At 40.8% G+C, this 25,319-nt stretch overlaps 3 protein-coding genes across 3 annotated transcripts; all 3 read right to left on the bottom strand.

Moving 5' to 3' along the window:
• Positions 1-311: 311 nt before the first annotated feature.
• arpp19b (cAMP-regulated phosphoprotein 19b) lies at positions 312-2,241 on the bottom strand. Its single transcript, XM_028430074.1, has 3 exons — positions 2,085-2,241; positions 1,488-1,610; positions 312-1,403 (listed from the first exon to the last, which is right to left on the bottom strand). Exons 1-3 carry the CDS (start codon positions 2,127-2,129, stop codon positions 1,233-1,235), a joined length of 339 nt encoding a protein of 112 aa, XP_028285875.1. The 5' UTR covers positions 2,130-2,241; the 3' UTR covers positions 312-1,232.
• A 718-nt stretch (positions 2,242-2,959) lies between these two features.
• On the bottom strand, positions 2,960-4,887 carry rsl24d1 (ribosomal L24 domain containing 1). The gene is made up of 6 exons (XM_028430068.1): positions 4,729-4,887; positions 3,822-3,935; positions 3,663-3,735; positions 3,519-3,582; positions 3,323-3,408; positions 2,960-3,195 (listed from the first exon to the last, which is right to left on the bottom strand). The coding sequence occupies exons 1-6, from the start codon at positions 4,807-4,809 to the stop codon at positions 3,119-3,121; spliced, it is 495 nt and encodes a 164-aa protein (XP_028285869.1). The 5' UTR covers positions 4,810-4,887; the 3' UTR covers positions 2,960-3,118.
• Positions 4,888-8,128: 3,241 nt separating this feature from the next.
• On the bottom strand, positions 8,129-19,562 carry LOC114451410 (protogenin B-like). Its single transcript, XM_028429980.1, has 19 exons — positions 19,496-19,562; positions 18,908-19,207; positions 15,973-16,117; positions 15,752-15,885; positions 15,352-15,648; positions 15,028-15,187; positions 14,696-14,943; positions 13,928-14,092; positions 13,454-13,759; positions 12,625-12,810; positions 10,841-10,936; positions 10,572-10,758; positions 10,365-10,492; positions 10,041-10,211; positions 9,605-9,784; positions 9,049-9,172; positions 8,814-8,949; positions 8,622-8,720; positions 8,129-8,536 (listed from the first exon to the last, which is right to left on the bottom strand). The coding sequence occupies exons 1-19, from the start codon at positions 19,560-19,562 to the stop codon at positions 8,129-8,131; spliced, it is 3,537 nt and encodes a 1,178-aa protein (XP_028285781.1).
• Between the last annotated feature and the right edge of the window lie 5,757 nt (positions 19,563-25,319).

Raw genomic sequence — 25,319 nt, 5'->3', positions numbered from 1 at the left:
AGTCACATTTTTAGTCTTGATTATTCATTTCAAATGTCATTTTTATGTCCTGTTCTGTTTGCTGTCACATTTAAATACTCAATAAAACCACAACACTATGTGTGCTTCTCTACAATTTTTTTCCATATGGCCTAACCTGCCTGCAGGGGTAAGGCAGTTAGTATACCTCCATACAAATACAAAAACTCTAAAGGAACCAGTAGTCATTAAGATCAGGGTGGTTAGAGAGAGACTTCAGCAACAAGTAAAACATCTACATTAATAACAAAATAAATTGTGGCTAAAAAAATACAATGTAAGGACACATTCAATTGAATAAATGTAAGATATTATGCAAAACTATTTTATTTACAAAACCAAATGGCACAGTGTGACTGCACAGTATTTGCACATGCACACTCCAAACATGTCGAGGGAGGTTCTTTTCATAAAATCCTAAGTAATTCCAGTCAGACAGTGAAAGACATTTCAGGCAAGATTCACAACTAAGATTCTCACTGAGGGAGCAAATATTGCTCAACAGGAATAAAGGTTTGTTACTTTTAAGGCCATTTTAGAGGTCAGGATGCAACTGAGACCAGCAGCAAGTCATTGCAAACCAATGTTACTAGTATGAATTAAACACAACTGGCTACAAAGTGTGTATCGTGTACAGTACTTTGAAAGCACAGCACAAAACAGCATCACAAGGAAAGGAAGAGACGCAGTTAAAGGTTAGAAAAAAAAACAACAAAATAGTAGAATAACTTCACAATTCACTATTTAAACAAACATGCCTCCATATGAGCTGAACACCGATTTTCAAAGAACACTTCTACTTCACATATACATCATTACAGAAACATTTTCTCTGCCCACAGTTCTGTTTATTTTGGCCTCAAGCGGGTTACCTTAACATCAATAAAAATGACCAAGCCGTTCAGCTGCTGTTAGATATTTTGAATGGAGGCATATGTACTTAAAAGTGAAACTGTTCAATGAAAATTAGAGCGTTAAGATAATTATGTGTGACATCATGTTAATATTCAGTCATTTTCCATTAGATCTTTAGAAACACTCTCAGCTACTACTAGGATTTTTGACAGTGCCTTCAAGTTCCTAATTGTTCTAAAGTATTTGGCTTGGTATATTATTGTTCTTAGAGATTACATACACAGGAGAAAAATAAACAAAACATAAACAGCAGGAAGATATGGAAGGGGCGTTGGAATGGTAACAGAATGGTAAAATCATCAACCAGCCAGTTTGCTAGTCACAATGGAAGTCTTTCTTTGAGGCAGGTCTTGAGGTGTTGGAATGTGGCCCCCTGTGATCTCGGTCTTCTCCGGTGGGGCTGAGGGTAACTGTTTATTCTTCATTTTAGCCTTGGCCATGTTGTAGTCGCCAGAGTCAAAATACTTTTGCTAAATAGACAAGAACACACAAAATGAGTATTCCCTAAGACCAATAGTGTTAACTGGCTAGCCATGAATAAGTCAGAAACGCACCCCTTTTTGCAGTCTTTTCCTGAGAAGGTCGGAACCTCCTGGCTTGGCTCCAAGGTTAGGATACCTGGCCTTCAGTTTGGCCTCCTCTGCTTTCTCCGGGCTGATTACTTTGTCATCCATTTCCTGTTGAAAGGGGGGGGGGATTTTTTCCACAAAACATTAGGTTTCTTTAGGGGGTGCATGTGACATTGGTCAATAAATCAAAACGTGTACAATGATAGCAGCAGATACCACGCCTGATTTCTTTTCATGGGATGCTGAGGTCGCCAAGTAGTAAACTCCAACTGGTGTTTTCACTAGCATGAATCTTGCCGTGTTACTTAGCATGATTAGCTACAGTATTAATCTAAGATACCATTTACATATAGTCGATTACGGGAACCTATTAACAACCGCTTCAAAACGCTAAATTTTGTTCGTTTATCAACCTTTGTTGGCAATGTAGCTAAATGTTGACTGCTGCACGGCTGAGGAAATGTGTCAAGATTAGCTACTGCTAACTAGCTTGATGCTAACCGCCTGCTAATTAATCAGATTCAACGTGCTAGCAGCTAAATAGCGTGCGTGAAAGTTACATTTGCGTAGTTATAAAGATACCTGCTGTTCTTCCAAGGTCCTCGTTCCTTCAGCTTCCTCTGACATTGCTATATTGAATCCCTGCTCTGTTCGCAAAAGTATGGATGTAGCCACCGCAGAGACAGCTCTGGTTGAAGAAGAAAGGTAGCGCTCTGCGAGGAGGCGGGCGATGGCAGCAGCAGCCTGTCTGGCAACAGGCCGGTAAATCGATGCCAGAGATGCAGGTTGCAGCAATAAGAACATTGCAACGTGTCGAAAATCAACAAAAACATGGCTTGATACCTTATCAAGACACAACTAATTAATTTTTGGAATGTGTGCATAACGCAGGCATAAAATTAAATAGGTTAAGTAAATAAATATGAATTTCTATCCATGTACTGTATACAATTGTTTTGAAATTGCATGGCCAGAGTGTATGCGTACATTTTGATAGAGAAGTTTGCCACTTCCCCTTAAATGCCTCAATTCAGTATGATCCTAATAATTAGCAGATTCAGCAGTAATGTTTTAAATGAATTTTCTAGTGAGCCATAAATATAAAAGATGCAACACTTTGTAGACAATATCACATTCTCAGGGTTAAAACATTGTTTCGAAGCATTGGTAGTGAGGGGCACTGAATCTCACTCTTATCTCATCCATACCAACAAAATACTGGTTAATTAAACACAACAGAAACTAAACATGGCTCATAGTTTTATATATACATAATGAATTCATTCATTTTAGTAATAACATAAAAGCTTTAATATATGAATAGATGATAAAGTATGTAACAATTAAAATAAATAAATGGAGACAAGTTTAGAAACAGACACTTTTAATGTCACAGAAAAACTGGAATTGTTAATTTCAACTACCACACAGTAAAGAACCTGCCACTGATCAAGAAGAACGGCTTTTAGGTCAGCTTTTAATCCTTGTACAGCAATTTACACTATATGTATACATTGTATGCCACTGGGGAAATCCAAATAAAACATAGATTATGATATTGGATTAACTTGCACTTTCTGCTTTATGGCAAAAAAAATAACTTTTCAAGCAATAGATTAGATATTCTCATCCCCCATGTCCACATCCTCTTGTAACTTCTGCACCATTTTGTCTTCCATTTGTTTGGCCTTTCCTGAAAAAATAAAAATAAAAAAATCAGAATGATTAAATCGTATGACTTAAACACCATTAAAATCATTGTTATTTGTACATTAATTTACGTTTAAAGTACAGAATTCTTGTGAATAACCAGTCCTTACCTGCATGTGGTGCTTTGATAAGGTGAATATTTTTCTTCACTTCGTTGATGGCTTCTTCTTTCTCTAACACTTTGCTCTTCTTTAATCTATGGAGTGGATAAAAACACACAATAAGGCAATGTACACCTTGTAAAAATAAAGAAGCAGCTATAAGGTGCAAAAGAATAAACTCAATAAACAAAAATAATCTGCTCACCTGTTCATGATGAATCTTGCCTGTCGTTTCTGTTTTATTTCCTCCACCCTCTTCATAGCTTCCACTGTAAAAGTTAACAGTGAAAATAAATACTCTGCTAAGACAACAATCAGACCTTCCTACTTTCAGAAATAAATACATTACCTGTCTTGTCCCACAGGTCTCTGTTGTATTTAACAGGATTATTGCGACGTTTTTCAAACTCCAAAGAGTTATCCTGAAAGACAGTATGTTTGTTGGATGAGGAAAAGGAAAGCAATGTTTGGACTCTGAAAAACTGCTCACAGAGAGCCGTTAGCTCACCACTGTCAACTCTTTTCCTGATGCCTTTCTGAATGCTTTGGTCCATCTTGTTTTTCTTGGGTTTCGCTTCTTCTTGAAATTCTTGTGGCATTTTGATCTGCAGAACCTGAAGGCCTGAATGTTTTGTATGAACACAAACAAAAAGGATTAAGATAAGATAAAACTTTATTAATCCTGAAGGAAATTCTTGTGCCAGAGGTATCAAGTTACATTAATTAAAATAATTAAATGCAGTTAAGTACAGAGTATAAGATCTAATTTAACAAATATTCAATCATGTAAGATGGTGTGTTAATTGCTATCAGCTCAAGGTAAACAGCAGTTCTCCACACAAGGTCACAAATGTTTAAAACAATAAAATGTCACCACAGTTTGTCTATTGCAAAGCACAGAGAATATGTTTAGTTTTTGTGTTCCTACAGTATGGCTAGTATAGTATCAGTATGACATTCAATCGGGTTGTATTTATAATATTTAGCCAACAGACATAAAATACATCCAATCTGCGATTTGAAGCTGATGACAATAGAAAATGTTTATACAATTTAAAGTTGTTGTTTCTACTTTGTCGCACCAGAGGGCGCAGTTAATCCACAAACAAAAAAACCAAGGCCCTTACATTTAAATGTCCAGGCTTCTAAATAACGAAGCGGGTATTTGTTTTGTCAAACATAAATATATAGAATGTGACACGGACGTCATATGGTTCATTTCCTCCCCAACAAGCTTCCTAAACGTTCGCATAACAACTTTTATCAGCTCTGGCTCCTGTCTTGGCTCCACGTGAGCGAATCCATCACGTTAGCAAGCTAGCATTAGCCAGCGAGCTAACGGGCCACCACTGACAACCAAACACGAGTTTCCTGTATATACAGAGCGCCATACAAAGTGAAAAGCAACATCATACCTTACAGTCGTTCCGTACAAACATCACCCCGTGCCCTGGGTACACTGGCCCAGAGCAAAAATAACATTTTTCAATGCGCATTTCGGCAGCACGGGAGCTGCGTGTGGCAGCTGACAACAAACAGGAACGTCCCCTCGCTACTTCTTCTTCTTTGCCCGCTGCGACATGGTGCAGAAAAGCTACTGCCCCCTGCTGGACATTCTTTTATATACAATATCTCAAAGCTTCAACCAGAGACTGTACAAAGAAACTGCGAATTTCTTTCTTTTTTCTTTTTAGAAAAAACAAAGTCACATTTACTTCTATTGTTCAGGAAATATGTACAATTTCCACTAAAGTAATACATAATAATAATAATAATAATCTTGTTAGTATCTTTCTGGTGGTGGGTTGACAAATGTCTGTGAGTTCTTTCAATGCTTGTCTGCTGCTATCAGTAGCCTTGTTATGCGTGTTTTCTTTGTGTACAATCCACCATAGCTGAGTGCTGTTGTGTTTTTCCAGAAGTTCTTCTTTTTTTCTGCACTTCTTGTTGGTGCAATTTTATGTCCTGCCTGTGTCCTTCTTCAGGACAACCAGCTCCTTCAGAGCAGTGATCTCAGTACAGAGCATTACTCAGTCCCTGCACCATATTCAATTTGCAGATGAAGATTGTACTTGATATTCCTTCAATATCAGTTCCAGAAATGTTCTATAATGAGCATCATGTTATAACCATGACTGTCAAATCTTAACTGATTAATCTCAAACACAAAGTTATAGTAAAATCATTATGAAGGATCCACCTCCTGTTTTTGTTTTCGGTTTAAAACACTACTGACCTCCTCCTCGAGACGCACGTCCCACATGACCCATGTCTTTTCTGTGGACGGGACATAAAAATGCTCATGTTTAAAAGTTTAAGTGGCAAACTATGGTTTGTAAGCCGCCAGCAATATCTGTATCTACATTCAACCTTTGAACACATAACTTAAAGGGCTGCAGTCTCAAAGCAAAACCCATACCACACATTTGTGTATACACGTAATGAGACACAATTCTGAAACTGTTTTAGAAACCAGTTATTTGTTACAGTTTGTCCATCAGAGCATAATGTGTTAATAATGGCCCATGCAGTGCACACATAGGCTAATATGTATGTGAATCTTGTCTGATTTTTTTTTGTGTATGTTTTTATGTCTTCAAGTGCGTTGAGTTTGCACTTATTGAATGAAATGAGTAATATAAATAAATGTCATTAACATGAGTGTTGAGGAACAATCACATATGGATGCAAAGTCTAAAAGTGCTGCATGTGTGAACTGATGGGACTTTTTAATGAGAACAGTAGTCTGGTTTAGCAGTATAGATGCCACGAGAGTGTATAAATCACTCCTGCACCACAGCCTCTACAGAAAATAGATAATAATCCTCACACTGTGAGTCGTCAGGGACAATTCAGCTACTTGTCCCGGCCTATATGTCTTTTTATTTTAGAGGTCTAAAAGGGATCCTTATCAGGAACAACCTCAAAAATCTTGTGACTGTTGGTTATAACTTTTCAATCATCACAACAGCACACAGCAGCTGTTAATTTTAAGTAAGTAAAGTACAACAAAAGTTTTACTTTTGGCCAAGAAACATTTTATTATCTAGTATTTGTGATCATCTTGAGAGTATCAAAAAGGTCTGTTGCAACAGTTCAACACGTAAAATAATTTTGTTGCACACTTAGATGAAAAGGTGTATTTTGGTATTTAAAAACCATAACTTAAATAATAACTCTACACTATGTCTACACGTGGAACCTGAGTTAAATCAGCAAAATCACCTGTGGCTTCCAAATTAACCTAATGCAGTACACAGACAAACGTTTAACCATGAAACTTGGAAATGTCACAATATAAATGGGAAATGTTTCTGTTTACAACACCATGCTAAAAAAGACAATCTAAATGTAATTTTCCAATGTAACAAAAGAATCATTCAATTTCATATAAAGACAGCAGAACAAATTTTGACATCTCAAGCTGAAAAATTAAGAACTATTTAAAAATGCCTTTCTAGTGATCAAACCAACTGGAAATCAAATCATATTTAAATGCAAATAATGTAAATGGTAGCCAAAGAAAATCACTAAATAACAGAGACTTCGAGGTTCTTTGGTTAGGACTATTTGTATTACAAAGGTATAAAAATTGATTATGTTGCTCTTCACACATTGGGTTTTCATTATGATAGTCAGAATCCTACATTGTCACACCTGGACAGGAAATATTATGGAGGAAGAGAATTCTCCTCCATATAGCAATATTTATGAAGGGGTGACAGATGATTCTCCAAAAAGAATAAATATCACCATCTATCACTGGCAAAGACACGCTGGATCTTTGGTCGTGTGTTCATAATTTTTCATCTTATCGTACCAAGGATCAACTGAATTAAAAAAAGCCACACCCATCTGAGGAAGCAGACAACTCTTTGGATAATAGCATCGGCGTCATCGCTGCATTTAGCAATGGTCTAGAAGGCAAATGGAACACAAGCTGAGGAGACTTGTGCTAAAGCTTTTGTCAGAATAAAGCATTAATAAAATTTACAGAGAAAACCGGCACTCAATATACATCATCAGCAGGAACAATACTTTGGCACCTTTAACATACACCCACTATATTTTTGGTTGCCTTAGAATATCTTTTGTATTTTTTAAAAAACTCTTTGGGTAAAAATTTTTCCCCATCTTTGGATCTCATCATCTACAATATGCAAAGCCCTTTAGATATTAAGGCCATGTTAAAGCTTTGAGTTCAGTGCACTGAGAATGCCAAACAGTACTGTTTGTTAAAGCTGAAAAAAGTTTGACAAAATCTAATGCACTTAATATCTTCACAACATACACCATTCAAGGACAAACAAGGAAAAACAAAAAGGCTTATACAACTGTAAAAACAGAAGGAAAATAATAACAGAGGTACCAAGAAATGGCAGTGACGTGTTTCACTTTGTCCCCTGAGTCTGAGATAATACTGCATGTGGTGCTGAGAATACATAAGAAAGAGAACACTGAGGTAGATATTCAGTCCAAAAGGCCTCAACCACACCCCCTAGTGGAAAGTAATTAAATATAATGAAAATGTATCACAGTACATTTCAAACATTCTTTTTTAAACATTCATCATGGGTGAGCTTTGGTTTAGGACAGACAACGCCAAACACAGTCAAACAGGTAGAAAGTTGTTTTAAAAAAATGGGAAAAAATGTTTGAAAAACATTCATACTGAATCCTGAGGTGAGTCCAACATTCTTCCCTTGCAGCAGCCGACTTCCTGATTCCTTGTCTCTCAGGAAACAACTCAGGAAGCAAACGAGGTAGAAGTGCTGTAGCTTCAGCCGCTCAATAGCAGATACAGGCCGGGTGGTGTCAGGAGCTGGCTGCTTGGGAAGCGTGCAGGGCAGGATAAGGGCTCTCTGAGGTGCTGCAGAGCCAGGAAGATTCACGGGCGGAGTGATGGAGGGGATGTCTCAGCACTTCCTCATTTTCCACTTGAAAAGACTGCTTCAGCTCGGCCACAGTGGTGTCTAGCCCAAATGACTCAGGTCTGGAGCTTTGGCTGCTTGATGGGTTGCTCATCTCTTCATTGCTTTCTTCATTGGAGTAGTGTCCAGAGTCTCCTGTCTCCTGGCTGCCCTCACTGGTGTGGGAGCTCTCTGAGTGAAGTGGTCCATAGACGATCTCCCGGGATGAAGGCGGCAGGGGTGCTGAGCCTGGTTGCTCCTCATATCTCAGGACAGTTTTGCCAGCCTCATACAAGCTGGCTCTCGTCTCAACCTAGGGAGGAAAGAAGATACAAGTATGGTAAAAATCATTCTGCTTCAGAATACAGATAAATGAGCAGAATTGATCATTCACTCACATCACATTCAGCTGGATTTGTGATCTCTCTCTTGAAAAGCAGCCACTTCCTCTTGCTGTTAACTGGACCAGCACTATTTATAACCATGTGAGATCCACCCTGGAAATTAACATGTAAGATGTTACTACATATCCACAGTACAATATTTGTATCAACTGTGGGAACCTCATTAACTGATATATTTCTCCTCACCTTAGCATCTATGAAGTGATCAATCATAGGTATAAGGGCCTCTACGTTCTCTGTGTGGTGTTCATTGGGCAGGGACAGACCAGCATGTGGACCTTCAGGTACTCCCACAGCAATGACTTTGGGACTGGAGGATTTTCTATTGGTCAGACAAAAATAGTAAAAAAATATGAAAAAAACGATTTTATGGTATGATTGTGAACTGATTGTGATCATTCCAAATGATTATAATCCATACCTTGGTCTGCCCTTGCTGATCAGGATCAAGGCACACATGATAATACAGGCCAAGGCGATGCTCACACCAACAATGATCCCCGTCATAGACCTCTGGTCAATATGGTAGAGCCCATCGGAGTACACTGGAGAATAAGCAACACAGTGTTTCAGCTGGGAGATAGTTAAAAAATTACAGAATATATACACCTACCACAGGATAACAAACTTTATGTTGAAAAATAAATTAAAATGATTGATTATTGTCTCTCTGACAATGTATGTAACTGACTAGTTAAATTCTTCTAAAGACACCACTTGATTCAACACAACCATCTGTGATGCTTCCTCACCTATATGAGCTACAGACTCTGCAGAGTGTATTATAAACAATGGAGTCAGAGTGCCCTCTGCTGGACAAACTATGTTACAACATAGTCTGAAAAGTTCCTTAGGGTAAATTCAAAAAGATTCATCTCTGTAGTTACAAACAAAATGTAAAACAACAACCAGCTTAGTGTAATAACTGACAAACTAAGATGCATCTATCTCATGCTCCAGTGGTTCAAGATGCTGACCTGTGGTATCTGGGAAGCTGTCAGAGTGTCTGGGGTTTTTGCTACGAGTGTTTCCCCGCTTCAGTACCAGCTCCACGGTATCAGAGAAGGGCCCATCACCAACCCCATTAGAGGCAGAGATCTTCACCAGGTAGATGTTACCTGACTCTAGTTTCTCCAGTAGAGCCATGGTATGGCTTCCTATAAACAGAAGCAGAATGACGCAGTGTGAGTTAAAACATTTAGAAAAGAGATACTGTCATGCACAGTTTTGCATGAAACTTTTATGCAGCATTTATCACACAAGCTGTTGATGATTCTCAGAATGAACAGTTATGACTAAATTACGTGACATAGTCATATAGTCATTTATACAACATGTTTTTAAGAGGTAGTGTCCGTGATAAAACAGTTCTGCTTCACTTTTACAAATAACATAATAAAGTGAAGTACTTACCCTCCCTCTGAAGCCTTTGCCAGTGTCCAGACAGCCAGGCTTTCTGTGAGGCATACAGGATGGTGTAGTGTGTAACCATCACATTGGGCTCTGTGGGCTCCCTCCACGACACCAAAGCAGTATCATCCTCAATAAGAGTTACTCGCAGTCCTACAGGGGGTTTGCTAGGTGCTGCAATGCAGAGGAAAATGTTTATTATACACTTGCTGAAAAATCTGGCTGAAAATTATTCCAAAATCTGATCCGAAGTGGAATTCACAGGTAGCAAAACAGAAGCACATGAATCATGACAAGTTGATATTACAGTAATGTGCAATTTATTACCTGCTGGCAGCATCTGGTGGTAAAGAACAGAACTCCATGGACTGGACATCTGATCCACATGAAGACGTACCACAAACTCATAGCGGGTGTTTGAAATCAAATTCTGAATCGTCACACTCTGCTTAGTACTGTGGAGGAACAACATTTTACATTATGGGGAGCTAGTTTGTAATATAATGAAGAAAGTGCTTATCTGTATATTCTTACGTTTGTATGTAGCGTATGGCAGAGGCATTATGTGTGCCCACGGGTGTAAAGCGGACCGTATAGCTAACTGCCTTTCCAGAGGGGAATGAAGAATGACTCCAGCGAAGGGTCACTGCAGATGAATTGCTGGCCAAGACAACCACCTGGCCAGGAGGTGGAGGAGCTGCTGCCAGTTGGTCCCTGGCCGCTGTAAGGTGCAAACAAGTTACATTTTACTCAGACTAAAGCTTACTCTAAGCTTTAGAGCTATTTAAGATCAATGTACTTACACACACATCCTGGAGTACTGACTGTCCGGTCTGTCTGATAGCCATCTCCAGCTTTACTGACAGCCAGAATCTTGACATGATACTTCCTCCTTGGATCTGAAACACAAATAATAATAACACAATCAGTTTTATCTATGTTTGCAACTAACATTTCAATTACTAAACAGAGCAGCTGCTGTTAAACAAATTGTACAATAATGCCAAAATGTGAAAGACCACCATTAAAATACTGAATCCAAAGGATAACAAAAAGGACAGACACATGGACAATTAGCTGCAGGAGAAGACAAACCTGCGGGTCATGACTGGCCACCCCCCCACACACGGACAATGCATGGTCTCCTAAGTCACCCTGACCTCTTGTTTATCATATGTTGTCGTGTGTAGGGAGCATGAGAAAGATCAACCACCCCCAGGACCCAGTAAATGTGCTGACATGATCGATAAGCGCTATGAAAATTATCATACAATGATGCTGTCTTTCTTCCCATTTTTAAAGCCAGAAAGAATTTTACAATACATTTTTATTTTCAATTGGATGCGACTTAATACACCATACAAACAAATCACTGACTTCAAGAGGATTCATAAAATTATTGTACTGGACACATACAATAGAGCAGCTATACAAAGCTATATCAAGTACTTTTAAGAATAACTGAGGTTTTGAGACTGGGACCACTTCCTTGGAAAATATACAGTCACACATTGTGTTTTAACTTAGAGAAACTGCCACAGCCCCTAAATCAGGGTGGTTTTAGGAAGCGTTAAGATTTGTTTTATGCCTCTGGTGTGAAAGGTCAGACTTTGGGTATTGACCAGTGAAGGCAGTGTGTCCAGGCCTGCTGTGGGGGCTGGGCCAGCGGCAGTTTTCAGCTGCTGGGATCCTAGGCCCATGGGACTGTGGGGGTTTGACTGGGGTCACCCGGTCAGGCCAAGATAGAACAGAAGGAATCTGGGTGCAGGACTGTGGGATAGGAGGTGGGCCCCTTTTGTTTCCCCTTTCCTGTTCTTCCCACTGCCCTTGTGTAATAGCCTTAAACTTGAAGCAATGCACAGAGAAACATGGCCGAAAAACAGAAGCTGATGATGACCATATCAGTAACATTAAGCAATATTAGTGACATGTGAGTTGTGCAATTAAGGGTTTTTTTTTGTATTTCTATATTATCTTCTATAGCATTATGACCACACAGACATTTAAATAAGAAACAACGTATTTGGACTGATCAGGAACCAAACTGTGCTTTAAGACAAATTATGTTGTTTACCATTTGGGTCAGTGTGTCCCTGGATCATATTGCATATAGATAGCTGTAGGGTATTTACATGGACAGCACAGACGGCCCATGGGGGCGGGGTCCTAATACAAGACTGCTGTCTCACGACTAAAGGTCAGTGGCTCAGTCCAGGTCTGGCCCATCCCAAGGTTTTTTGTTTGTGTGCTTCAGTGTCCAGCTGAAAGGGGGGTAGTGGCCAGAATTAAGAGGCCAGGTCTGGCCGCGGACACGACACAATGGCAAGGAATAATTATGCAAGCATCGGGATGGGAAACAGTGGTGGGAGGGACATCTGGAGCCTGACCTCTAACCTTGGGAGCCTGATCTCACACAATACCGCAGCCAGACTGGAGAGGGCTGCTGGTTAGACAAGAGGGGTCAGCCCATATTGATCAGGGCAGAGGGGGGAAATGCAAATATAGCATCCAACTGCCCACTGAATTAAATTGGTGGATGCAAAAGACCAGTTTGGTCATTCTCTGCAAATCATAGGTCTTTACTCACCAAGCCCAGTAATGGTGTAGGTATAGATCTGAGCCTGCAGCTGGATGTTGGGCTGCTCTGGTTGGCCCTCCTCGTGGTAACACAGCCTGAAACCTTGAACAGCCACAGTCTCTTTGGAGGTTTCCCATCGTGCCACAATGGAGGTGCAGTTAAGTGGCTCAAGTTGAAGAATGGGGGCTGAAGGCACTACAGGCAACAATGAGAGCAGGCATAAGATCAATACACACTGAATGTCACTGAGCACAAGAACAAAACAAAAACATGCACACAACAAACACCACACTGGTGTAACATAAATATGAATAGATGCTGCATTTGTACTTATGATTGTGTCCAGGACAATGTATTACCAGTCTACCCCTTGTCCTAAAATCAAAAATACACAAGCTCAACGTCTTTGCTTAAACACACTTCTTTTTTAAAAGAATTTCAGCTTTGGTGGACAAACAACCTCCCCCAACACACCAGGCCATGAAAATAGGCTATTCTTCCCCCTACATAGACGCCTGAGGCCCTCTCTTTATGACCCGTGACTGAGGCCACTCTAACATCACTGACAGCGAAGGGCAAAGGTTTCTGGGTAACCAACACAAAGACTCTGGAACAATGCAACAAGAGCAAACTCTACTCATACATCAACCACTCTGCATGAACACTAGTGATCCTCTAAGTGCAGAAAAACAGAAAGAGGGTGTACTTATCATTGCCTTTTTTCATGCAAAACATTTACCGAAATATGAAGAAAAAGCAGAGAAAATAAAAACATCAGCTTGATATAGCTTTAAGTATTCACATTTGCTGACATCAGCATTCTATTTTCAGACTTTACCTTTGCTGCTGGAGATCTTAGGCGTCCTGTGTGAGGTCCAAGCTGAGGGCTCACACCAGCCCACACGGGTGGCTGCAGCCATGCGGAGCAAGTAGATGGTGTCAGGGTGCAGGCCCTCCAGGAGATACTCAGTTCTGTTCTGTAGAAGCTCCACTGAGGTAACAGTGTTGTCTGCAGCCGTGCGATAGGAGAGTCTGTATGCAGTCACTTGACCACGGCTCACTTTGGCTGGCAGTGGCTGCCAGCTCACCTGGATGTCCGTTGAGCTGTGGCTGGACAAAGTTAACTCTGGGGTGCGCAGAGGCACTGCAGAAAAACACAGATATTAGAAGCAGGTTTGATTAAACTGACAAACTATATTCTTTACTCCACTCAAACTATGCTCTGTTCACACATCACTTGCATGCCTGTTAGCTTAACTACCAGAGTGATTTATTGCAAGGAATGCTGGAAGTCTCAGTGCTCCGTGCTTACCATCCTCCAGGGTATGTTGACTGACTTGGTCTGACATACGACTGGCTCCCATTGGCATGTAAGCCACAACATAGAAACTGTAGTTTCGAGCTGGCTCAAGGTCATCGATGATATAACTGGTTGTGTCGTTGCCAATAACAACTTGGTATTCCTCGTTGTTTAGACCTGGCAAGCAACAAATCAAACAGCGGGTTAGAGAACAGGTTAAAATCATTCTAAGAAGAAGGGGAGACTTCCATGAAAGGTTTTTCAGCATGCACCATATAAACATTTACTGTTTTGAAAGACTGCTTCAGCTTTCAGTTGTCTTTTCTATAAACATGTGTAATGCAAGGAACAAACATATGACTGCTTCCAGAGCACTTAAAGGAAACTCAATTAAACATCTAAAAGACTTCGCTTAACAGACTTACTTTACAGGCACTTTGATGGTTAAAGTGAAATATCTCCTCACATTATTGGTTTGCAAGACTGTAGACTTTAAAAAAAACACCCTGTCCCTTTAAACTGCAAGTGAAATGAGCTGAGGAGTGGACAATGGGCTGACTAAGCCTGTTGTTATTTAAGTGAAGTTGCCATTCTGAGTCCTCCTTGACCTCTGCTCTGTGCCGCAACAGCAGATGGCCTTCACCATGATCATATGTGAAAGACTGGTGCAGCTCAAAGCTTTTCACACCTTCATCCCCCACAGACTTTAAACTTAAGACAGAATTTTTTAAGCTTAAATGATAAAAAGAACCAAAATAATCACACAAATCTTGGTCTCACCTTCAGCCTTCATATAATGGATAGAGTAGGCAATGACTTTGTCTGCATTGTAGAGAGGTCTCTCCCAAGCCAATAAGATAGCAGAGCTTGAAATGGTCTCAGCATGAATATTTCTCGGTGCACTGGGTCTGTCCTCAGACATAACAACAATAAGGCGAGCCAAGGACAGCACAGAACCCTGTTCACTCTCTGCCATGCACTGATAGATGGCATCATCCTCTGGGATGATCTGGGTGATTACCAATTTACTGTGAAACAAAAAAGAGGAAATGAGCAAAAAACGGTAAAAAGCAACTTTAAGATGTTTTCATTGTAGTACTCCTCCACTGTACCTGTTATACATCTTAATCCTCCCATTTAGGTGAACCTCTTCGCCATTCTTCAGCCAGCTGATGTGAGGTGTGGGTACTCCCTCTGCTTGGCACATGAATCGGGCAGTGCCTGCTCTTGGACGGGTCTGGCTTTCAGGCCTCTCAACAATATTTGGCGGCACTGAGACAGAAGTGCAAAACAGAATTGATAAAAAGAGTGAATGGTTAAAATTTACCAACCTAGTTCTCTAAAATAAAAAAAAATACATTGTGTCTGAAGGAGTTTTAGGCAACTGATATGGTCTCAGCATCTGCCTGCTGAGTTCTGAAATGAGTTCTCAGTACCTAGAACTGTGAGGTTGGCTGCAGCAGTGGTGTGGTTGCGGGTTCCAGGGGTGGTGGCCCTGCAGAGGTAGATTCCACTGTGCTTGGCACTGACATCAGTAATCACCAGGTTGCCGTTGCCCAGCACTTTGGCATTGTACACATCAATAGGTTTGCTGTCGGCACGGCTCCAAGAGATGATGGGCCAGGGATTACCTGTGGCTACACACTCAAGCACCACAGTTTGGTGAAGGGAAGCTGTTACATTCTGAGGTCCAGCAATGATTCTGGGTCTCTGACGTGGTCTTGGGCTGGCATCTTCACAAGGAAATGGAAAAGAAAAAAAAATTAATCCAATGTTCCTAATCAAAACAATGCTTAAATGCTTATTCCTGAAAACCAGGTAATGAAATTACTGTACCTTGGATGACTGTCAGTGTGGCTTCTCTACTCTTTAAACGGCTGCCGATGTTTGTTGCCACACATCGATACTGTCCAGCATCTCCCACTTGTACATTGTGAATCTGAAGAACTCCATTGGGCAGAATTGTTATTCTGTAAACATAGAGACCTAACGTTAGGATCAATCTAGTGGGTTTAGTGTATTTGCACCACAACCGAATCTAAAACTTTTGCAGGTACCTGTCTGTTTGCAGTGGCAATGTGCTTTGTTTGAGCTCCCAGGTGATGGTGGCAGGAGGGCTGGAGGTGACTGCACAGGAGAATCGTGCCACAGAACCCTCAGTCACCGTCATAGGCACAGGATGCAAAACAAACTCAGAGATACCTGTGGGAGAAAAGATCAGTGCAATGTCAACTAAAATCTATCAAGTAATTATGAAATTAGTCTTAGTACTTTATCTTTTTTCCATTTTTGCTCACATGATACATTATGCATACAAAGTCCTGACACTGGTGGGTGTTTACTGATTATATGAAGAAATTGATCTCTACATGACACCATGATCTTGCTTTTATTCAAATGAGCCATGAGGTCCCATTTTGACCAGCTGGCCCAATCAATGGATCAATTGCAGAATGACACTGAATGATGCATTATTATAGATAAAAACTAATCAATACTATTTGCCTAAAAGGACAGCAAGTAACAATAGAAACAGAGCAATGCAGAAATATAATATATATAATAGTAAAACTGCTTATTGACCCAGACAAGATGAGACATGCTTTAGTTTGGGGCTGCACCTATGTACACTCTATAGCAGCTGTATATAAATATTATATCTAAACATTCTATGCAGTAAGTGTGAAATATCCTACATGACTAGACGACCCCTACCGGTTTAAATACCCCTACTTAACAACTAAATTAAATGTGACACATGTGCACAGTTTTTGGATTCACACTTTGTTTATGCACATTCACAAGAACCTTGAAAAAAATCACTGCAAATAATCTGCATGTTACTGAAGCACACACTATAAGAAATTACCAATGACCTTCATTCATTAAGGTGATAACTCTCTTCCCTCCCCCCTCACTCACAGGAAGGAAGTCAATATCATGTTAAAGAAAATCAATACCTGCAACTCTGTGTATAAATCCTGAACAAAATTAAAGGCCAGTTCCTTAATTTAAGATATAAGGTCATCAATATCAAACAAAAAAACTGGTGTGTTTATGTGAAGTAAGGCCACAGAATGTTTTGCTTAATGACTGGTTTTAGAGTTAATTTACTAAGTTGCATTCCTTTTTTTGTTCAAGTTTAATGTATGACAGCCAAATGCCAGATCAAATCTTATTTATTTCCCAGTGTTCTCATAATGTCTGCTACTAGCCACCTATTCTGCCTGACAAACAACATGGCCAACATGTACGTATCATACATAGTAGGAAGTTTAAACCTATATGTTGCTGAATATCTGAGGTTTGTGATGCAGATGCTGGGTGTGGCTTATCTGCTAATATGGTCACCTCTGTTGTAGAAAACAAATCAATGTCTAGGTCAAACAGCACAAAGGTTTCTATGCAGAGAGGTCAAAGTTCAATTCAACCCCCTGTCCATTCAATTTTAGCCCAAACTGCAGAGCCAGATCTAAGTTGGTTTGCTGTAATCCACAAAAGAGAACCTGGTGTTCTAATATTATATAACTAATACAAAAATCAGCTGCAAAACATGTATCTATATACAGTGTTGAAAATACTATAAGAAAGCTCTAAATGACAGCCTGACAGTGTATGAAAAGGTAATCTATCCAAAAGCTCTACCAAGGAAAACACTTCCTGGATGTAAACATGTTTTGGAAAGACCAGCACTATTTACTAGGGAGTTTCAGGACTGTTCATTCACATGACAAACTGCCCTTTTCATTAACAAAAGCGCCCTGCTTGACATGGCAACAGAGAGGCTGATCCAGTGAGAGGGATTGTGGGGCTGGGAGAAAGAACAGCAGGGCAGCCCCAGCCCGAGAGGGCCTGTGTGACATCACAAAGCCTTTCCCCTGCTGACCCCTGACCCCCAGGACCTCTGGACAGAAGGGGAGCACAGAAGAGTCCCATCCTCCACATCCCCGCCTACAGCTGACCAAAAACCTTTAACCCTTTCACTGACAAAGACTTGATGCCAGACTAAACTTGACTTTTGATTATTTGTTGTGGTCTAGTCATTGAAAATGTTGAGTTGTTATTTAACAGAATGAGATCAATGGTAACGTCAAGGACTGGATTGTGTCTTTTTACCTATAAGATGTTTGCCTGCTGTGATGCTATTTTTATGAATGTTTTCCTGCATTAGGGTTGTTTTGTTGATGTTTACTGTTGAGTAGGACATATCTCTAAACCTCCATACCCTCAGTGTCTGTGTCAAAGTCACGAGTATACTGCAAAAGCCACGCTAGTTTCCATGACACCAGTCATGGGATATCCTTTCTGAGACCTGTGAAAAGTGCCCATGGTAGACCAGGCCCAGTGAATAGACACAGCTGTCCTGTCCACTGATATGTGGACAAACAAATGCCCTCAAATCTAGCCCTTTCTTCTGGGGCGGTCAGGGGCACTCCAAACAAAGGCTAAAAGGCAAATAGCCTTTCAGAGATTCCTCTGTGTTGCAGACCATTCAGCAATTACACACAGCCACAGCCGTCTGCAGTGACAATGCAATCCTACTAACACTCAGAGACAGAAGAAGCTAATTTCTAACTTTGTGCCAATGAGTACATGCATAAAGATGCAAGTGGTACTTTTTCCTGAAAACAAAGAGAGGATAGTGTACTCTTGACTTGGTGCTGGCTCATAAATTACGGAGTATTTATGAGCTTTTAGATTGACTTTCCATCTATCTTTAACTGTCTCTTAAAATCATCCTATAACAAGACTGACAGCTTTAAACACAAGTATGACTTCCACTGAGCCCAAGCTTTAGAGGTTTTTCCTCAGTAAGGGTGGGGGGGACATCTGCTTCCCATCTCCAGGTTTATAATCCATGAACTTGCATGTTGACACCACAAGTGAACATCACCAGCAAGTTTTAACTAGACATGATCTTGGTACCAACAGTGGGAAATAGGAATAGAGTCTGTGTTAGCTAAGAATTTCTTTCTTAAGCTCCATACTCACTTGCGATAGTCAGACGTGATCTTTGGCTTAGGATAGCTCCGTATTTGTTCTGTGAGAGGCACTGGTAGAATCCTTCATCTGAGTACTCCTTGGTATGCTTTATCTTTGGTATGTACAAGGAGCCATTGGGTAGAAACTGTATGTGTTCAGTTTCTGACAACTTTACTCCATTTTTGAGCCACTTGATGGTGACTGGAGGCTGTCCATGAGCCTGACAGTCCAGGACAGCAGGGTCCTTTGGAAGGACAATCACATCACTGGGCTCTGTGATGAAGGACAACTCACTAAAACATAAAACACCTACAGGAAAAAGAATAGAAACATCAGTGATGGGATAGTGGGTAGGACGGGGTATCTTACGTTTCCATAGATGTTATGTGATATAAATATAGTGTTCATCTTTCATAAACAATGATGTAGCATTATGGTGTTTTATTAACAGACATAAACCTGAAGATGGACTTCCTAAGTCACAAAAGTTTGCCTTAAACAACCTGTCAGAGATGAAATCTAGCTAACATTAAGTCACATGGTTAGCGCATTAATGGTAACAATTAGCGATAACAACAGAACAAAAAAAACACTTACTTGATAAAGGAAGAAACAAAACCAGAAGAAGCCATTGCTGGCAAAATTTCATCTTAAATTTCCCCATTTATCCGCACCGTTGTGTCATTTTTCTCCCCCCACAGCGATCCTCCGCTCTCCTGCGTCCTCTCCGTAAGTCCCCAATATCACGTCTGCCAGCTTGCTCCAGCGTCTCTACTGGGGTGCCGGGGGAGCCCACCCCGTCCTGACGCGCATGCGCAGACAACACCAGCCTCATCTAAAAGTGGGTTCTGGGGACCCAAGGGGCCTTCAGGAGTAACTCTTACAATACAAACAGGATGTTTTTTTTATAGTACTTCACTTATTACAACCATTATGATATTTCTATTCTATTCTATTCTCTTCTATTCTATTCTATTCTATTCTATTCTTCAGTATCACCAATGGTTTATCCTAATAACAACTTGTGTTTATGATGTTAAATGATTTGTGTGGAGGGAATGTACAATACTTTCCCTCTGAATGTACATTATGTTCCCTCTGATTGCTCAGGTCAGATCAGGACACACATGCAAACTTTATCAAGGAATGTCTGTATCTTTCCTTCCTTGAAAAAGCTTACATGTGTGTCCTGATCTGACCTAAGCAAACACAGAGGGATTGTATTGTACATAATATAAAGTGCTTTAACCAAATGTTCCACCTAATGTTGATGTGCATTTTATACATCAGATGTGTTGACTGATTTACCATGTTGCTACACAACTTGTTTAGATGTTTCTTTCTGTATATCAGATGTTTTGGAAAACAAAATAAAGTGAATATAGTGAATTATCAGTTACCAGTGGGTAATAGGGTCACACTGACAGACATCTGCTTCTACCACAAAACCTGGTAATTATGAAGAGATATTGATGGCTGCAAGTCAGCTGCTTAATGAATTCAGATATTGATCTGGCGACCGTGCCTTTTGACAATGACCCTCCCGTCTCCCAGCTCTCATTCACTAGCAGCACAATGGGCTCCAGCTGTGAGATCAGCCATGCAGCATCAGCAAAACACCAATCCATTGGTACAGGTAGATAAAGTGACATCACATTCACACTGTGCCTCACATACAAATATCATATTCTCAGCTGTATCTATGGATGGTTTTGCAATGATTTCAAGGGATAACTGGCACAAACATGAATCTCCACACTTCAATATCCAATCAAATGAGGAGCGCAGAGTGTAATTATGTATTGATTAGTGCTAACTATTGATTTAATCATCTAAAGCCATATAGTAATAATTCACAGCTCAAAACCAGTTGTCAGGTTAATAGCATCTGGTAATGTGTTTACTCAGTGGTTTAGATTGTGAGATTATTTTATTAAATATTCTGTACTTGAAAAAAAACATCTGCTATTATTGTGTATCTAAATTACTTGGTCATTAGCAGGTATTCATCTGTCATTGAGGTATAAACCTGTTTATGGATGTGTTGTCATATTTGTGTACACGCCAGATGCCCAGATGTCCACACCACTGCCCAAAATAAATAAAATACAAGTTATCTGTGTTGTTTTCACACCTTACCTATAGTAATAAATGTTTGGTTATTGATACACTGCGTGAAACACAATCCTGTATTTTTTTTAATTTTTTTTGTGAAGTCGACTCATGTTGCCAAATGTGCTGCGGAGGTTGAGGTAACCACTGGGCTCCATGTGGCTAAAGGTCAGCCTGTTTGGCCACGATCAATAGGGTTAAGGTCATTAACATATTATGAATACGGCGAGGCCCTGGGAAAGCAGAGCAGAGGACCTGTGATCTGGGCTCTGATTGGCTAGAGCTTGTCTCTAGGACAGGCCACCACCCCCCCCCAGCTGACCTCGGAGGTCATTTGAAGAGCTGATGACCTCTAACCTTATGCCAAGAGGGTGATGGGAAGGTTTTTAGTTTGCATAAAGTTGACTGCTAAAATATTAAAAGTGTGTTTCACTGACCAGAGGCAAATAAACAGCAGCTCCTTGCGGTCTACGAGACTTGCAGCCGTCAACCCCCTAGCGTCTCGCGGCCTCTGTCCCCGGTTACTGGCATGTGTAGTGGTCAGCAGGACAGAGGAGTACAGTGCAATGCATATATACAAAAGAGAGGTCCTCTGGCCAGTAGGTGACTGTGGCATATCAGGATATCAATCTGTGCAGAGTCAGATGTCCAGCATGACTGTAAAGTGTCATCAACATAAGATGAAGTATGAGGGAGATACAGCCACAAAAACATATATTTCCTGTGCATTGGGAAGGGTCAACTTAGTGGCGGTACCACAGGCAGAGCGTGTGATAAAGCTCTGCACTTTTGATACGTTTTGGTCCTTGTGGGCTTAAGAGTGAGGCTACAAATTTGCAGCCTAATGGGTAAATTCCTCAATGAGGAGTTCATAAAAGTATGCCAGATGTGAAACAGAAAATGGTGCAGGTTTTTTTTTTAAAATGACAGACTTCCTGTAAATTTTAGAGGGTACCTCCAAGAGACTTTTGTTCTCGTCTAAAGGAGATACATCGGTGTACCGATTTTCGTGTCTGTAGGAAAGTGGGACCCATATATAATCCTAGGGGGCGCTGCCGAGCCATGTGGCCATGCCCGCATATGCATATGTTTATATCAATCTGTTCAGAATGATAGGCTCAACATGCCTGATTTTTTTCATCCATTGGATGAAGTATGTGGAAGATACATCCACAAATACATCCATTGGATGTAAGTTGGCGAAGGGTCAAATTTGTGGTGACACCACAGCCAGACCGTATGACAAAGTGCTTCGGTTTTGATACATTTAGGTCCCTGACCCCTTATGGGAAAGTGCACCAATTTTCAGCCCGATCGGGCAAGTCCCCTAGGGGGAGGTCGTTAAAGTGCGGGGATTGCAAATTGGAACATGGCGTGTTTTTTTCAAAATGGTGGACTTCCTGTATGTTGTGGAATTTTTGTCCAAGAGGCTTTTTTTCTTGTCACAAGGCGATACATCAGTGTACCAAGTGGCAGGCCTGTAGCACCTGTAGCAGTGAATATTTTCACACTTTAGGGGGCGCTGTAGAGCCATGCGGCCACGCCCGCTAATGGCGACAGTCTCAAGTCGCGATTTTCGTCGGGGCACGAGCTGTGGTCTGCAGGGCAGAAGAGGACACCCAAACACACATATACAAAAGACAGGTCCTCTGGCTAGTAGGTGGCGCAGTAACTGTAACATATTAGCCTATCAATGTGTGCAGAGTCAGATGTTCAGATTGACTGTAAAGTGTCATCCACATAGGATGAAGGATGAGGGAGATACAGCCACAAAAACATCTATTTCCTGTGTGTTGGCGAAGGGTCAAATTCATGGTGGCGCCACAGCCAGACCGTATGACGAAGTGCTGCATTTTTGATAACTTTTGGTCCCTAATCCTTTGAGTAACCAGACCAATTTTCAGCTGGATTGGACAAATCCCCTAGGAGGAGTTCACAAAAGTGCGGGGAGTGAAAAATGCAAAATGGCGCAGTTTTTTCAAAATGGCGGACTTCCTGTGCGAAGCAGAGACATGTTAGTGCAACAAATCTGTCAATATATGTAAAAATAGTTAATGTGCAGTAACCTCCTGTTTACAGTAGGTGGCGCTGTCCACAGATGTCCACACATGGTCGGGGTTGGGTTTACATGCCCAAAATTTGAGGATTTTAGGAGCATCCGTGGTGGAGTTATATCAGCTGCAGTGCCGTATGTGTCCACTGGGTGGAGCCAGACACCATGAGAATAGTGGAGACCTGTCTGTGTATCAAACATCCAAAAACATTTGATTCATACATAAAAACGGTCAAACCGCAGTTACTTCCGGTTTCCTGTAGGTGGCGCTGTGCAGGTGAGTCATGAGCATGCAGACGTCTCCGGGGACAGACCGTTATGACATGAAAAAAATTTGAGGATGGTAGACCGCCACAGGCAGCCTGATACAGGAAACCACACAGGTGTCTCTGTGGGACTTCAAGTCTGTGATCCTCATTTGGCTGTGCAATGACAGGGAAGGGTTAAACAGTGAGAGATCAGTGCATGTCCGTGTAGAACATGGCACTTCCTGTCTCCACCACAAGGGAGCGCCGTGAGAGACACAGACCATGATGACATAAAGACATTAAGGGCAGAGCTCTGACCACGTGCAGAAAGTTTGAAGGTGTTTGGAGCAAGTATGCGGGCGTGAGAGCCATTCGAAGTTTAATGGCAAAATAATGAATCGTCGGCAGACTTTTGGCCACGCCAATTTAAGTTAGAGAAAAGCTTTCAATGATCATAGAAGGTCGTTAAGGCCATTAAAAACTCAAACGTAATCTCACGGCGAAGGATCGACAGTCACCGCGCCGCCACACGGACGCCTTTGCATGCAGCCTTACGGCCTTCATAGTGTAGCTTCACCAACTAGTTGGGAAGGTTGTAGAGCAGAAATTAAGTTGATGCCGTCAACTATGTAGGAGCAGTACACGTCAGAGTAAAAAGAGGTCATTTCCTGTTGCCAGCAGGGGGCACCAAGAGTAAGACAGGGTTTCAACATATGGAGGCTTTCAGGGCAGAGCCCTCATCATGCTCTTAAAGTTTGAAGATGTTTGGATAAAGTATGCCGGCGTGAAAGCCGTTCTAAGTTTCATAGCAAAATCATAAATCGTCCCAGATTTTGGCAAGCCACAGAGGCCATGCCCTTTAAGTTAGAGAAAAGCTTTTGATAAGTTTTCATCAGCAGGTCCTTTAGATGACCTCCAGTAAATTTCAAGTCAATCGGGCAAAATCCCTAGGAGGAGTTTGTCTGCATACCAATGGTGTAAATCGCCAAAATCGCCATTTTCAATCAAAGATGGCGGACTTTTTGGTGCGTCTTGGTATGATAAACATGTGTACTGATTTTCGTGCAGCTACATCAAACGAAAGGTCATTTTTTGGCCTTCGCACCATTCGGTGCTCGGGCCCTTATAATAAACACTTGCATTAAAATCGGGCTCTCGCACATTTCGTGCTCGGGCCCTGACTGGTGGCAAGCAGGAGGAGGAGGGTTAAAGAAAGAAAATGGAAAATAGGCAGTTTATTAAAGGAAAGAACGTTTCACATTCAAGTGAAAATGTAACTCGGAAAATCTGTTTAATTTTGTGGAAAACATGTCAGCTATGTCATCATGAAATATGTTGAAGGCTGTACAGACATGCAACAAGACAGAAAGAGATAAAAAACTAATGGCAAGTCAAGACTTAATAAGGAATTATTGTGTGTGTGTGTGTGTTGCTAACAACCTAAAAAAAATTATTTTCAACAATTTCCAACATTTTTTTGCATTTTAGGTAATATACTGGGATTACTAAGAGATTTTAGGAAGCAAACATTGGGACAGTGGTCCATCAAAGGTGCAAAGTCTTGCCTATAAATCATTATAATGATGCCTAAATGTGTAAACCTTTGAATTTGTGATAAATAACAAGTGGTCGTATGTATTGTGTTCATTGTTTTCAGTAGCTTATCTGCTGTACTGGGAGGGACGTGTGGTTTTTAAGATGATTTATATGCCAATAAATTAAACAATGAAGTAAATGAAATACTTCCAAGAGGTACTTAAATTTATTTATTTATTATTGATTATTATACAGTTATTATATAGTCCTATTTTTAAAAGAGAGAACTACAGAAATTGTAAAGATTCAACAGGCAGCAATACATCACACAGTCCGTGTTGCAAGTGTTCACTGAGTTGCTTATGCTCATGGCTGAGTCGTCTCATAGCCAAGCTCTGTGCTGCAGAGCAGACACATTGCACTGTTGACTTTAACATGCAATGCAACTACAATGCACCACAGCTCTGGCCAG

This window comes from Parambassis ranga, chromosome 19, assembly GCF_900634625.1.
Source record: "Parambassis ranga chromosome 19, fParRan2.1, whole genome shotgun sequence".
Classification (NCBI taxonomy): domain Eukaryota; kingdom Metazoa; phylum Chordata; class Actinopteri; family Ambassidae; genus Parambassis; species Parambassis ranga.
The sequence above is the reverse complement of the archived record's forward strand: the minus strand, read 5'-3'. Positions and strand labels throughout refer to the sequence as shown.